The 16089-nt window shown below is 37.7% G+C and overlaps 1 protein-coding gene and 1 long non-coding RNA gene across 6 annotated transcripts in view; one reads left to right on the forward strand and one right to left on the reverse strand.

Annotated features, from left to right (window-relative positions):
• Positions 1-16089, reverse strand: part of CRIPT (CXXC repeat containing interactor of PDZ3 domain) — a 40345-nt gene that overhangs the window by 22987 nt on the left and 1269 nt on the right. For 3 of the 4 annotated variants that reach the window (XR_011725009.1, XM_071739431.1, XM_071739429.1), the window contains exon 4: positions 15384-15487. Coding sequence is in view for 3 of the 4 variants with exons in the window: in XM_071739431.1 (XP_071595532.1) it covers positions 15384-15487 (104 nt within the window). In the remaining variant the exon portion in view is untranslated. Of the gene's footprint in view, positions 1-12131; positions 12594-15383; positions 15488-16089 lie in introns of those variants that run through there. The other variant, XM_071739432.1, reaches the window with a different exon arrangement.
• On the forward strand, positions 4513-15389 carry LOC139794197 (uncharacterized). Of its 2 annotated transcripts, none has more exons than XR_011725010.1 (3): positions 4513-4779; positions 14349-14559; positions 14926-15389. It is a non-coding gene; the product is annotated as an uncharacterized lncRNA (long non-coding RNA). The 2 variants fall into 2 exon arrangements; XR_011725011.1 differs by lacking the exon at positions 4513-4779 and adding an exon at positions 14144-14257.

A 16089-nucleotide genomic window follows, 5' to 3' on the forward strand; every position in this document is an offset into this window, starting at 1 on the left:
AGTTTTGAGAGAATTGTGTAAAGACAGCCTTTCCCCAAAAAAGAAAAGTTTCAATACCGGTCACCTAGGAGAAAGCTGTGATAATAGGATTCATTTCTACCTACTCCTTTGCTACTCAAGTTGCTGTAAACAGGAATCTTTTGCCCTGTCAGAAGGTCCTAAACCTAAGAACAGCCCATTCTAGCAGGGCTGCAGAGGAAGGCTCTCAGAGTCTCTTCTTGCATTGGTTTTAATGTCAGATCCAAAAAGAAGTGAGCCATCTGGGGCTGCTGATGCAATCCTCTGGGGGATGCTCTAGGACTCAGCAAGACATTCAGACCACCTATATACTCATCCTGAGATGGGGCAGGAAGGCCCCTGGCCAGCAGTTGCCATTTCATAGCTATGAACCTCTTCAGAACCTTCTCCGCCAATTGTCTCCTGCAGGGGGTGAAATATACCTTACAGATCTGGCCTCTAAGATTTTAGCACATTCCTGCCACGGCCAGACAAAACAGCCATTCCTTTTAAGAAGGATGCATCCACAGGCTGTCTGGTTTCCTCTTTTCTGAACAGCACCATATTCCTATGTCTTGAGAAATTATATTTACTTAACGAGATACCCTCTTGCTATAATGGCCTGTTTTACGTCATGGGTCTGCCACATCAGATGCATAAAGCATATTTTTAACTGAAAAAAATTGCTTTCTTTTTTTAAAAGGTCCTGCTTCTAAAACTGCTTTGGGTTTTTATTTCCTTTTCTTCATTTATCTCCATAGATAATAAACAATCAGAACTCCGCTCCCACAGGTTACATTGTATGCTTTAAAATCTTCATTTCCTTTTAGAAATCCATTTCACACATTAGCTCTACAATTGCTATTGTTGCTTTTTTTTTTTTTAATTCTGGATATTCACATAGCAGTAGGTTAGAAAGTCCTCCTATTATTTCTTTTGTTGAAAGTATGTCAAGTGTAAGCCTTGTAGTAGGAGTCTTTTATGAGTCAATATTTAAAGACCAACTGAAAAAGCTATCTCCAAATAGAAAAATCAGCAAGTAGTTACTAACATATTTGTCACTAATGAAATCAAAACAGGAACAAACACCAGCATACATGATTTTGTTTATCCTCCATTCAGAGAATCTGCTCTAGAGCCACCTTTTAAGAAGCTTCTCCTTCAATTCTGTATGATAATTTGATACTAAAAACAAAGGCCAGCTCTTCAAAGTGTTTACATGTATGTATTATCTCTGCTCACAGGGAATTTGCCTGGGCTAACACGTTTAAATCTATGTTGGTGCCAAGGTGTTCACTGAACCAGGCCATACATCAGGTCAGAAAGTACCCCAAGATAGTGCTCCTGAGACCAAAACGTACCTTAGGTGCAGTTTTAAAAAATGAACCCTTAATGTGTGATGAAAAGAGATATTTGCAGAGCTCCTCCACAGTCTGTGCTTTTCCTTCTTTTGCTAAGGTCATCTGGCATTTCCCTCTTATTTTCCCCTGGCAAACTGTTCAGTTCTTTGGCCAGTTTAAGGCTATGATAATACTGTAGCATTGTTAATAACTGCTAAAGGCATTTTTAGGCAGTACTGCAGTGAAGACTTAAGGGAAGAACTAGAATGAAGAAAATGGAAAATAAGATGCAGGGAAGAAGTGCTTACAAAAGAGAGGCAAATTATGGAAAATGAAAACTGCTTTAGTTAAAAAACTTCCCACAAATTGCATGCTCTTCTGCTCGGTCTCTCTAATACTGGAATTCAAATAAATGCTCACTCTTTTTTATCACTGCTTTTTAGGCATCAGTCTTTTATTTGTGAAAATGAAAATAAGGATTTATCCAGTGCTTTTGCTGTGATGTTCATTCAGGGATCATGGCTTCTGCATCTCAATTTGATTTTGCTCTCATTGTAATTCAACTGTTTGGGAAAAGGTTCTATTGTGGCACTGTGCATGAGAGAACTATTTTCTCATCCCCCCACCTCATCACACTCCCTACTTGCAAATTCTAGTTTGATTCTGGTTTGACTATTTAGACTTTATTTGTTGTGGGTTTGTTTTGTTGTGTTGTTTTTTGGTTTTGGTGTGTTGATTACTTTATTTTTTTATAAAAAATTCATGTCATTTGTCAAAATATTGAAAAATTACCTTATGAGTAGTTTAAGACAAGGCTAAGGTTAAGGTTAAGGTTAAGGTTAAGGTTAAGGTTAAGGTTAAGTCCTTGCGCCTTGATTTGCAATTAGTAAAACAAACAATTAAACAAATTAAGTCTAATCCCAGAATTTATCAGATTTTGACCGGGGCTGATACTGTTCAGAACCCAAATTCATCAAAATCTCAGCGATACTCAGATATAGATGAACAGTTCAAGACTGGAAATGGACCCAAGTGACAGATTGGAACCCAGAACATAATCCTCACTGTCTTGAATGGATGGAAAAAGGAAAGGACAGGTCTGGATACAAACCTCTATTTCCTCTTAGACTCACCGAGTCTTCATAGGTTAACTGCAGGATTCTTTGTTTAAATAATTTTCAAGGGCTGGAATGTACACCTGCATTTCCCAGTCAGCAAAATTATTTTTGGCTCTTAGGGCTGTATGGCTCATTTGTTCCATTACAACTGCAAATCCCTTTGGAACAGAGTTTTCTCCTCTAAGTCAGACAGTTCTTTTCCAGTAAAAGCTCATCTCTGCCCTTTTGAGTACGCTTAGTGAAGCTGTCTTGATGAAGGTCATGATGAGGTAATGACCATCAATGATATTGAGAGGTTCTCCCTTTATAAGCATCACTTACTATCCTTCTTTTCTAAGTTAGTTATTCTCCATCTGTTTTATGGAAAAGATCTGTTTTTCAGAGTCTTGGATGTTGTGTTCAATAAAAGGATATAAAATGGGAGACAAAAGTAAAGAGAATAAAGGAGGAATGAGTTCTTAATGCCCAGAGAGGTTAACCAGAATATCAAACACTTATCCTTAATGGGATGTGTAAAACAGTAGCTTGTTAAGAAGGTAGTCTGAGGAGAACAAAATGTGAAAGTAATTTTATCTGTGGTATAAAGAAGTCCAGAGCTAGTCACTAGAGATCTCCATCAAAACTGATAGGAATTCCTTTTATTTCTGTAGCTAGGTAGCTGAAAGCTTCTCCTTTAGGCATTCATAATTTCCACTGAAGTTAATGACTCCTGCAGGACTATTGCTCATGTAAATACCATGCAAGCTACACCAAAGAAGCATCTCTACCCAAAATCAGACAAACTTATTCCCAATTTTACATTCTCTGGCTTAATCTTGATAACCTCTCACAACTTAAATTCCTACTGCATTTATTTGCTAGAATGACATTTAACTAAACAAGGTGATTTTTTTTCTCTCCAGTAGAATTTCCTTTTCTTTTCCCCTCATCCATACATTCTATCTTAGTCACTTAGCTTAAGCTTTCACTGTTTTGGCCCCAGTACTTACTCCATGAAGATCCTTCAGAGCTTGAATCATTAGGTATGTGCAAAAATACACCTTCTTTCTTCCTTACCAAAAAACCTACTGTCATCCAGACCTGCATAAACGATGCCTCAAAAGGGACTGATTAATACTTTGAATCACTGTTTTAGTTACAATTTAATTTGGCAAATGAAAATTCCTGAGTTGAATAATTAATCATTTTAATTCCCATGTTTTGTTACTTCCCAAAAAAAGTTGGATTCTCATTGATTAGCTATCTAGTGATCATTTGCAGCAGCATAAAGCCTCTACACTGAGTCTTCTTTCTGCTAGTCAGTGAGACACATTCTCTACATACACAAGCACTTATCTAAAATGACATACATTTATTCAGATTTCTAATTTCTATATTATATGATGCTAAAAAAGGTAGTTCCTGCTTCTTAGAGTTGATTTCTTTTTGATTCTTGATTAGTATTAAGCTACATTTAGGTGCCAATTGGAATTCAAATATGATAAAAACATTTAGAATATTAAAATAATGTTTTATTAGCTGAATAAAATCAGGTTAAATTTCTAGCTATCAGAATAAAAAGGCCTGTCAAAACAAAATTTCCATTTAAATGTCACCTTCTCTTCATAAACTGAATGATTATTCAGGGGCATTCCATCCCTCACAATGTTAAAGGTAACTATTTCAAAATTGGAGGAAAGTGAATTTTTCAGCCTCTTAGCATCTCAACCACAATGCACATCCACATGTGCACTGTTTACCTCAGTAACTATCATACTTTGTATGTCTGAACATACAGAACAACCTTTTGAACAACCCTTACAGAATTTCAGTTGCAGTTTTGAGTTTCCTGTTGGTATTAATAGGAAAACAGGAAGCCTGGAGACCACAACTTAAGAACTCTGAGTTTACATTTTCATTGGCACCTGTATGGCACTGTATCCTTGGGCAACCCCATAGACTGGGCACAGAAATCCTCTTCAATCCTGACTTTTGTTAGATCTCACCTTTCCTTCTATGATCACTCCTAACAGTCATTCAGCACTTCCACCTTTTTTTTTTTTTTTTTTCCGGGTGTGTATCAACTACTTTTGAAGAACGTGGCTACACTACAGGAGCTTGCAAAGAAATGGGATGCATACAGATAACCACATCTGCAGAACACTAAAGGTGCAAGAGGCAAATCTCATTTTGAGAACCACTTGAAAGGAGCTTCACTGCTAGGCCTGAAGTGTTGAAAGTGTGGTAGTGCTGTGCCTCCCCGCAGCCATGAAATAACTGGCAGAGATCTCTGGCATGTCTCACAACCTGAAGAAGTGGAAAGACATCCAGGGAGCAGCTGCAAGGTACAGGTGAAACTCCATCTCCATCCCAAGTCATGGGATTGCCTTCCCCTTCTCCTAGGAGGCAAGGGTCTTTTACAGACAACAGGAACAGTGCCAATGACGTTGCCTGTGATTTGTTTATACCAGTAACAAAGATTATGACAGTGATCACAGAATATTATTTATTATGAAATGAGGATTTACATAATATGATTTTATTATGGTTTCTATAGATATTTGCAGCTTTTTCATGGCAGGATTGTTTCATGCTGTGGAAATCCCATGGCAGGATTTCCCAATCAAGTTTCTTGAAAACTTGCACACAAAACACTTGCCATCATCTACAAGCAGAAGGAGATTGGCAGGACAATGTTCTATGTGAGAGCTACTTAATTGAGGAGCTGGCACCTCACCCTGAACTGAAATAGCCTCTGCTATTTCACGAGCATTCTGCAAATACTTTCCTATTGCCCAGACTTCTCAGTGGGAAGGGACTTGGCAGGAAACTAAGGTGTCTCTGAAGAGCAGATTCTGTGATCTGCTCAGTTAAGATCCATCAAGTGTACATATTTTACTGGCAGGTGCTGATGGCTCTGCTTGCCAGGCCAGTGTTGCAAGGAAATCAGGGATACCTGTAACTTTCAGACTGGTGCCTCTTTCTGGATAAACAAAAGATGTCTCACAAGTGAGAAGCTCTTCTTTTGGGGGAGCTGAAGCTATTAAATAATGAGCATACTCCCTACACTTGAAAAATGGACTATATACCAAAAAGTTATAAATAATAAAAATGTTTGCCAGTGACCCTACTGTATTTCTACTGGACTCTGAACTGCAATTCACACACTGTGATACTGGAAGCTGCTTTATAGTTGTGACAGCAAGGCTGATAATGCACTAGAAATAGATCACACTGGTAAAATACGACCTCTTTGTTTTGGCTAACACGTCTCACAGAAAAAGCAGTGGTTTTCATATGCTGATATTAGAAGTTAGCAACTATATTTATAAACTACATGGTTTAAAGTAAGCGGGTGCTGTTGTTACATTGGCCTAAAGACTGGGCTGGAGGGAAGGAGCAAACAGGTTCAACCATAGCTGAACAGCAGAATGTGAGGCATGTGCTTCACTGGCTCGTGCCAAGAGGAGTGGGAGCCCCTAATGCCTTCTTTGAATGCACCCCAGAACTGCCACAACAGTCACATGTTCTAAACTGCAGAAGAGGATGAGTAATAAAAATAAAATTAAAAAAGTCCAAAATATTTTGAGAGAATTCTATGAAGAATTTCATAATGCCAACTAGCATACAAGATACTATAAATAGGTTTGGATGTCTAAATAATTTTTAATCAGATTCCATATGGTGTTGTACAATGATTTACATTCACTTAAATACTCAGAGCTTTAGAGAGCTGCCAGCCCAGTACTCCTCATCAGCACTACACTTACTGGCTTTCCAAAGCATTGAAGCAATGCTTCTAGCACAAGAGCTCAGTTACTTGATATTACTCCATTCTAGAGAGAAACGGCAGATCATTCTTATAAGAAAGAGACATACACAGTTGTTTTTCTGATTAATCGAAGTATGTTTAAATATCAACTACTGAAAAACACCACTTCATTTCAGAGCTGTTCTCATAAGTTAAGAATGATACTCCTGTGAACTTTTATTCAGACTTATACTTTAGAATATTAAGCTATGGCTGAACATGTTACAAATCACTTTGTGAACATATATATATATATATATATATATATATATATAAATATATATATATATGGCAGTGTTGCTCAGTGTTGACAAGCAGCAGGACAGTCACCAGCATCATTCTTGCAGCCTTGCAGGAAAATCCAAAACCCAAGGAAGAATTTTCTCCTACTGATCAAAAATTAAATGGAAACAGATTTTGAAGCACAGTTTGAGGGCACTAACAGTAAAAACAATTGCCAGATGCTGGTTACCATATGTGGTATGTTTGTGTTGTGTTTGGAGAATCATACAAGAGAAACTGCTATTTCAGTTTGCTCTCACCTCGTTAGAACCTTGCAGTTTCCTAAAATTCTTGTTAAAGTTATTTAATTCATAGCTACCCAACAAACAGCAGACAAGGTGTTCTCTCACTGTACTCAGCATAATGCCACACTAACATTTTAGTACCTGGAACCTAAAATGACCCTAAATGAACCTAAAAAAACCCTAAAATGACCTACTCACCCAAACACAAGGAATCAAAACAAGTCATCCTAGTCACTAACAAAGCTTACAGAAAACAAACTTGTGTCCCTGAAAACACTCAGGCTGTGCCTTGAGCTTTTGCCAATAAAGACTGAGGCAAAAAAGTCATCACATACTTCATCTTTTTCCATATGCTGGGTAACCATGTGTCTCCTTTCTTTTCAGAGGGGGCTCACATTTTCTCTAGTCTTTCTTTTATCACTGAAACATGTATATAATAAGCTCTTCCTGTTGTCTTTGGTGTCCCTGGGCAAATTTAATTTGTTCAGGGCTCAATTTTTTCTAACCTAATCCCTGGCTGCTCAGACAACTTCTCTGTATTTCTCCCAGGCTAATTGTCCTTGATTCCATCCTTTGCAGGCTTCCTTTTTATGTCTGAGTTTGTCCAAGTGCTCCTTGTTTATCCATACAGACCTTTTAAGTTTTCTCTTTTCAAATGAATGCAACAGTCTTTAAAAATCTTTTTTTTCTTCACATACCATAATACCTTGCTGACCACTCTTTATATTCTATGGCAGCAAAAAGAGTACCAAGGAGTACCACAGAATTAATAGCAAGGATTGCTTTCCTGAAGACTGGACTGATAGCAACATACTTAAGATGCTGGTGGCAAGACCCTCTAGCCAGTAGAAACTGTCTGTGTGACCCAAAACAGTTAACACCACTAAGATTTAAGTACTACAACCATGCTAAGGGAGAAAAACCCCAAACTTCAGCATTTGTTTTCCCATCACCACATGGTAGATGAGCATATTGCAAGTGTTTATGCTTAATGAATCACTAACATTAGTAAGTTCAGTGCAAAGGGAGAGACAGAAAGGAAGGAGACATTTCTAGAAGTCTTCTACTAGAAGCCAATCTGGGAATGTCTCCTTAATTAGGTAGTTATTTGGCCATCGATTCAGTGGTGCCTGATAAACCTACTTGCTATTTATGGCAAATATATGGCAGCAAGGCAAAAAAAAAAAAAAGTATTCATAAAGTGTCTTCATGAACCACATAAGAGTAAACTTTAACAGCAATACCCACATGGAAAATACTCCTCTCAGCTCTTCCTTCAGCTTCTTGGCAAGATTTCAAACAAATTCTTTCAGGTTCCTTCAACAAATCTGTTCCTCTTACCCTTAGTGAGTGAAGTAAGCACTCCTTGTCAACAGAGAACTCTCATTTTCTGCAGGTGTTACCCAGACATGATGAACTCGTGCATACTTCATGCAAGTTCTGCAAAGTCAACCATGGCCCCCACCCATGAAAGTTATGAAAAGCCAGTTTCTGATGAATTTCAGATGATAACTTCTTCCATAGAGGCAGATGTCTGGGAGCAAGACAGGCAGCTCAAAACCAACTGGTCTTCACATGGGGCACATTTATAATCCTCATTAAAAGAAACGGCTGTTAATACTGAATATTCTCATCATGCCTCATCAGATTGTCCAACTAGTTCTGCTGATTGGGAAACCAAAAATATTTCTGCTTAATAGCAAACTTCAGCTGTGATGCAGCAATGTGTTCATTCTCTCATGATATTCAAGCTATGTTTTCCTGCCACCCATATTGTGTTTTGCATCCTGCCACATTTTTTTTCTAAACCAGTGATCTGGTAAGCAGAAGACATGCCTGCATGATCCCATGCTGAACCACTGCCCACAGAGCATAGTTTTATCAAGCTACTGGTAAATCAGTGACTGGCCAGTAACATCCCAAAAACCACTCTTAGATCCTCCAACATTCAAAACAAATAACAGAAAGGGCCCATCTTTAGGCCATACATATTTATAGGAGATCAGGAAGCCCAGTTTCAATATAGGGAAAATAATTCTTTGAGAGTTTTTCAAAAAAGATTTTATTAGCCCCAGAATCTAATTCCCAGTGTAGAGGCACTATCACAAACTAAGTTTTGCCATATAAGATGTAAGGAACCAGAGCTGCTGCTCTTTTGTCTTCCAATGAATAATGAGTCTCTCATGCTGGGGATTCCTTCTACATCTGGCAAACTTAGAGCTTTGTGTTAGGAAAACACAGCAAGACGGTTGATTGAGCTGCTTCAAGCAGCTCTTTACTTCAATCTATTATTTTTAAAATTTTTGCACATCTTACGTCCACTGGTAGTAAGAAAGCACCAGTCAACCTTGCCCAGAATTTATGATGGTGATATTTGCAGAGGGTCCTGACCTAAATGTTTCTGTGTAGAGTGATGTTCAGCTCATACAGAACTGGAATATTTGTGCAATATTTGTGCACCATGGAGTGATATCATAACAAGAATGTAGGTGCAAACTTAGCATCTGAAATCTGTCTCTTATTTTGCTAAATAAGAGATTTTGGTGTAAGTCTGAGCTATTCTCAAGAAAAACTGAATGCAAAGTGGTTGCTGACATGCATGTATATAAGACAAAGTCTTTACTGATATCATTCTGGTGATTAAGGAACAGAATAACCTTAGCAGGTGAAAAAACATGACATATTTCTAAAAGTAAACAATTAAAATAGTCCTGATGCTTTGAAACAGTATTGGCAAGTGACTGTCCTAGATGGTCTTTTCTCCAGCTTCTGCAGCAGAAAGAACAGCTTTAATAAATAAAAATAAAATAAAATTTTAAAAAATTAAAAAACCCCACAACCATACCCAATAAGAATGCAAGAACACTCTGATACAACCATCAACAGTTCCACTTCAATTTTCATCTGTCTGTCTGCTACAGACACAGTAACATTTTTATAGATAATCTGTTCTTTTCTCTCTATAATCTGCATCAAAATGTTGTTTATCCTTGGCACAGTAATAGCTCTGGCCAATGAATATGCAGAAACAGCAAGGACAGTGCAGGAATTCAGCAGTACTGAGGAAAATTCTAATCCTACTAGATTTGGCAGTACAAATCTCTTACATAACCTGGGATATAGAGGGCAGTCTGATCACCTGGGAATATTAATGTGTTCTTCTCAGTACATTGAACAAAATGGCAACTTTCCATTATAGATTTTTAATTTTTTTTTTCACTGCCTCAGGAAAGGCATCCCATGCTAGCAAGAAATCTTTAGTATCAATGAAAATGCTTTTATATTACAACTCCATTACACAGAAGGTATAGATAAGTTTAAGAGCTAACTTATAAGTGCTTCTTTTCTGTGGTGCACCTCAGAGTGCAGGAGAGGGCTTGTGATCTAAAATTAAAGCACAAGGTGTCCAAAACACTGCTCAGAAAACAGGCTTTTCTGAAAGTTGACCAGTAGCTTGGCAAGTTTTACAGATCTCAGGAACTGAACCTCTCAGCAGGTTAAGAAAGTTTGAGAGCTACAGATGGACAATCCCAAGCATGTACAAGCCTCTAAAACAACAAATCACTCTTTGTAAACATTAATTTAAAAATCCAGAAAACCAACACAAAAGCTGCCCTCTTTTTCCAATAAAAATACATTCTAACATGCAAAAGCAGCTGCCCAGTAATAGGACAGAGGTACATAAAAGCTCTATTCACAAAATAATTATTAGAAAGGAATATATAATTTAATACCTGATGTTCTTAAATAAGTTACAAATGAGATAAGAGCTCATTCAGTGCCAATATTTAGAGTAAATATTTAAATATATATTTTGAATATTTACTATGTATTCAAGAACTACCCAGTCAAGCTTCAGAAATAGAGGTATTGGTAAGATTTGGGAAGAAAGATATAGGAAGGCAAGAAAGATTTAGGAAGGCAAGTTTTATTCACAAAATAGTGAGAAGTAATCTTCTAGAACACACCCATAGGTTCTTCACCCAACCTGAAGAGTATTGGACAATCTGCCACCTCAAAGTGCCACACCCTCTGCTGACAAGCACCTTCTGCAAAAATTGAAGCCAGTTATAGACATTTTCTTTTCATCCACACAGAGGATGTGCAAAAGAGATGTACACTAGTATTAGAATTCCTTGATGTGTTTGGAAGCACAAATGGAAATAAGCTTGCAGGCTGCAATCACCAGCAAGTCCAGGTACCTCCATTCAATTAAGGTAGGTGAAGCTTTTAACATGGGAAGCAGCAGCATTTCTTTCTTCTTTTGGGGGATCCAGCTCATTCCACTATACTGACAAAGCTTCTTAGTAAGTATAGCATGCTGAAAAGAATTATCATTTTAGCAAGTACAAGATGTCAAAACATCTGGAACAACAAATTTTGGGTTCAAATGTTCAATAATGGCTAGTTAAGGGTGTCAGGGAATGTCAGGAAACCCCTTTTAGAGGGCAACTTACAGCACAACCACAGCATGGCAGGAGCTAAGAGCAAATAAAATCACTATATATACAGTATTATTTCTTTTCTCTCACTAACACAGAGAGAAAAGCAATTTTTCAGTCTCAATTAGTCGTGCAGCTGTCTCAGTAACAGACCTGAGAACAAAAGAAAACCGAAATCCAACTATCTATTCATAGGGAAATTTCCATTGATAGTTTTTCTGTTACAGTTGAAAGTAAGTTGCAAAAGCATACCAGATTGCCAAGAGGAGACTGCTGGGAGAAGTAAAGGCTTAAATAGGTCTAGTTAAACCCCCACGGTGAATTAAGAGTACCATTCTTTTCCCTTAAGATACATGCAGTGAACACTTCTTACTCACCGAAAGAAAAATTGTTCTCTTTTGTACAAAATAATGGAAGGACAAAAGAAATGCAGAGCCATGATCAGCCTCTCACTTTTAGAGAGGCTCACTTCACCTCTTAGATCAAACCAATACTTAAGAGAAGGCAGCCTGTTTTGATCTTTCAAAAGTGACACATACATAAGCAAATCATAGAATCCGAGAGCCAATTTCAAACCAAGTATTAAAAAGCCAGACATAGGAAATCATGACACTGAGATGTGGCATTAGAAATTGATGCTCATTATTTTATTGCCTTGGGCCACCAGATGCCATATGAAAAGCCTCCTTCCTCAGAGGCTAACAAGGGAATAGCTAGTCAGCCTTCCTGCAAAGGTAAGAACTGGCAGGGTAACAAGTTAGATTTCATTACTTTTAACTGTTTATGATTGAACCAACTGTACTGCCAGAAGTAAGAAAATCCAAGAGCATAATTGCACTAAAATCTGTGAAGCTGAACAACTAAGAGGGAAAGACGTAATAGTCTGGGGTCAGAATAATTACAAATACTCATAAGTATAGAATTAAATGAAGATACTACTTTAATGAGGTGATACAAGCTGATATTTTATACATCTATAAAACACTATTATAGGAGTAGGAGACTCAAGGATACAGCAGAAGAATAAAGTGTTTAAGAACTGTGTTATGATGGTAACATAGTTTCAAACCTATCCACTAGAATTATCTCCTCCTTCACTATAAACTGTATCAGCTCCCGCAAACCAATTCTTTTGCCTATCATTAGTGCTAAAACAACAAAAATCAATTAAGTGCATTTCTAGACAAACAATAAGGCTGTCTTTACCTCCCATCTCATTCCAAGCAAATCTATTATCTTCCAGAAAGTAATATTCACAAATAAATTTACAAAGACACAGAAGTTAAAAGTTGATAAAAAGACTAATCGATACACTTAGACAGACGTTTGCTTGTAGTTCTTCGTATCCAAGACCTTCTTGCCACACATTGAGCAGATGCCTATAAGCACACAAAAGGTGTGTAAATTATTTTAAAATCATAAGTTTTCCTTCAAAAAACAGTTGCTATGTCTTTGTAAAGACTATTTTTTTCAATGAGCTCTCAATGACAGAGCATTTTCTCACCAGACATTGTGAATTCAGAATAATAACAACTTGTAATACAAATTAGTATTTGCAGCATATGTGTAATACTGCTACTTAAAAAAAAAAAAAGCTTTATTTTGAGAGTGTCATGGTTCACATCACTGCCCAAAGCCTCTATAACTTTATGGAATACCGGAAGAGAGCCAGAAAAGGAAGACAAGTAAAAACAGTGATTAAACTCATTTAAACTATAAAAATGAGGCATGAGACAGACAGGAAGTAGCTAAACTAGGAAAATACAGTCACCAACAAACTGACTCCTAAGTATGAAATTCAAAGGTGTGGACCTTCAGACAACTGACTAAGTTGAGAAGAACATGTTTTTACAGAATTATATATAGAGTAGAAGAAGTGAGAAACGATGGACACTAAGAACACTTGAGATCTGAAGTGCAGATGCCCACTGATGTCCCAGAGGACTCTGACCTAAATGCAGAGGGGCAGCTCAGAAGACTTGAGTGGCAAAAAGTACACAAGCTCTGCACGGGCAAAGGAACAGGTTAACTCCATGCTTCCCTCTTCTTCTAAAGCCAGAAAGGGTACTAGAACTTTTATCTGGTAGGGAAATGTCTCATTTTACAAGACCATCCATCAGCAGACAAAAAAATGTCAAGTGAGAAGCTCTTGTTAATTCTCTCCAAATCCTGTGCTTTCATATATTGACACCACGTGACTGGACACGTAGCAGAGTCCTTTAGGAAAGAGAACAGCAGCAAATGTGCCACATGATTTACCTTGAGGAGCAAAATGCAGCCCACAGGCTGTTCATTTCAGATACTCAATTGTGGGGTAATTATCTCTAGATTGCCTCTGACTTTAAGATATGCAACAACTGAAGCATGAAGCCACAAACTGCATTTGCTTCAAGAAACACACCACAACTGCATCTTTGGTGGTTAGAACTAGAGCCCAAAGCACCTTGAGTTCTGCATTTTATGAACAAGCCAGATTCATTGTGGAAGGATAGACAAGCTGAAAACAAAATATCCTGAAGCCCACCCAGACCAGACATAGGTTTAAGAAAGAGAATAAAGTTCTACCATAAGGGATTCAGGCAGCCATCTGGTGAGCAGGTAGCAACTAGAAAAGGCAACCCTCCCACAGCAGGCTGCTAAACCACTGACTCAGTGACACAGTATGCATTTCTAGAACAAATTAATTTAATAAACAAAATTTACTACTGGTAAGTTGTAGCTCTGCATCTAACAATTGGTTCACCCCATTTCTGTGTGCTATGTGGATTCCTCAGTATCAGTATTGTAACTGAGTTCATGTTGCTTTTTTTCCCCTCCAGGAACTAAAAGTTTCAGCCCTTCTGCTTACCTACTCAGTGTCACTACACTAGTAAAAGTTTCATATCCTTAAGGCTCTCCACCAAATTTGCTTCAAATGGATATTTTTTTCCCCCCTCAGGAATTTCTGAACAGTTTTTAACAATACTGAAGGCTTATTCTGAATATGGGAGATAGGAACTCAAGGTATAAGCAGAATTTCAGTGCAGTCATTCACACATAACTTGTAAGTACAGAAAGATTTTATGTATTAGGTATTGCACAATGCAGTATCTTGCTTTCTAGGAATGACCATTATGTTCTTTTTCTTTTTTCAGTTTCAACTTATACCAAACTTGGCACAGAACGTATCAAGCATGTTCACAACTGGTCCAGAGAAATGGCTGAACCACTGAATGCATAAGAATACAGGGAGATAAAAGACAACCATGAGCATCATTTGCCTCCAGAGATACTTTCTTAACTGATTTTACAACTCAATTTTCTTTTTCTACCTTTACCTTCTATTTCCCAGGACTTCTACTTCAGGTAAGCCAGCCTATCACTTTACCAAGATCAGAAGTTGGATTCTTGGTTTTCTGTGGGTTTTTGGTTGGTTGGGGATTTTTAAGGGGGGTGATGTCTGGGGTGTTTGGTTTTTGGTTTGGAGATTTTTTTTTTGTTTGTCCTTCTTTTGGGTGGGTTTGGATTTTTGTTTGACAGCACAGTATAGCTTTTCAGATTTAGCTATTACAAAAAAAAGAGAAGGAAGAAGAGTGTGGAAAAGGGATGGCAACAAGCTATAGAGTTCTACAAAAATCTAATTTTAAAAAAAATCTAAGATAAAATCAAACCATTGCCTAAGCAACTGCCAAGATTAAACTCACTGTTATTCTTCCATTTCTACTACTTTAGGTACCAAAACATTCTAAAAGAAGCAGATTCTTGGAATTACTTAGGTGGGAAAGGAACTCCCAACTCTCTGGTCTCACCATACTCAAAACACAGCCAAACCAGATGAAGCTTGCTCACAGCTTTTCAAGTCAAGCTCTGAATAACTCCCTTAAGAGATTCCACAACCTCTGTGGGTCCCTGTTATTGCAGTATTTGACTACTCTAACAGTGAAAATTGCTTTCCTTGCATGTGATTAGAATTTTCCACATTCTAACCTGTGTACATCATCTCTTATGCTGTTACTGTAAACCTCAGAAAAGTCTGATTCTGTCTTCTCTGCACCTTCCTACCAGTAGTAGAAGAAAGCAATTAAACCTCATCTCAGCCTTCTCCCTCTAGGGTGAGACAAGTTAAACTGTTCCACTTGCTCTCTAATTTCAAACCAAACTAGGATAATCTAGTACTTGGTACAACTCACCTTTTTTATAGGCACACCCTTGACAATAGTGAGACCCTGGCTGATGGACAGAACTCTTACAAATCCGACATATTGCAAATTTGTTCTTTCCGTACGGATCAAACCTGGGAAAGAGGAAAACAATTTTATTTATACACCTTGAAAGAAAGGATTTCCTCTGCTTCAACCTAAAAAGGTCTAGGCCAGCTGGCATAGACAAGAAACTCCAGCAAAACTACAACTTAGTAAAGGGACATACAAGGATTATTTCTAGCAGTGATGACAAAGGGAAGATTGTTAAGGAATACCAGAAGCTGCTAAAGGCCTGGATAACAGCCTTGAAGAGTTACAGGAATAACAAGAACTGGGGTAAGAGGACTCTAGCTTGTCTACCTCAATAACCATTTATCTTTAGAGGCTCCACTTCAAGAGATTAAGAAGAAAACATGCCACAAGGCATAAAGTCAGCAGAACTCAACAGAAACTAAAGAGGGCAATGAGAGATCGAGACCACAGACTCAAGAAATGACCCCTTCTCAATTAACACCACTCCTGACTGAATGCCTGCCTTAATTAAAAAGAACACTGCACCTTTAAAAAGAAGCAAGGAGTATAATTAACCAATGAGACTGATAGTGATAAGTTATTAACCTGTAAGTGTAAATAAAGGTGGATCTTGACACTTGCTGAATGAAGTAAATATTCAATAGCTTTCTGCAAGGGTTGT

This window comes from Heliangelus exortis, chromosome 3, assembly GCF_036169615.1.
Source record: "Heliangelus exortis chromosome 3, bHelExo1.hap1, whole genome shotgun sequence".
In the NCBI taxonomy this organism is placed as follows: Eukaryota; Metazoa; Chordata; class Aves; order Apodiformes; family Trochilidae; genus Heliangelus; species Heliangelus exortis.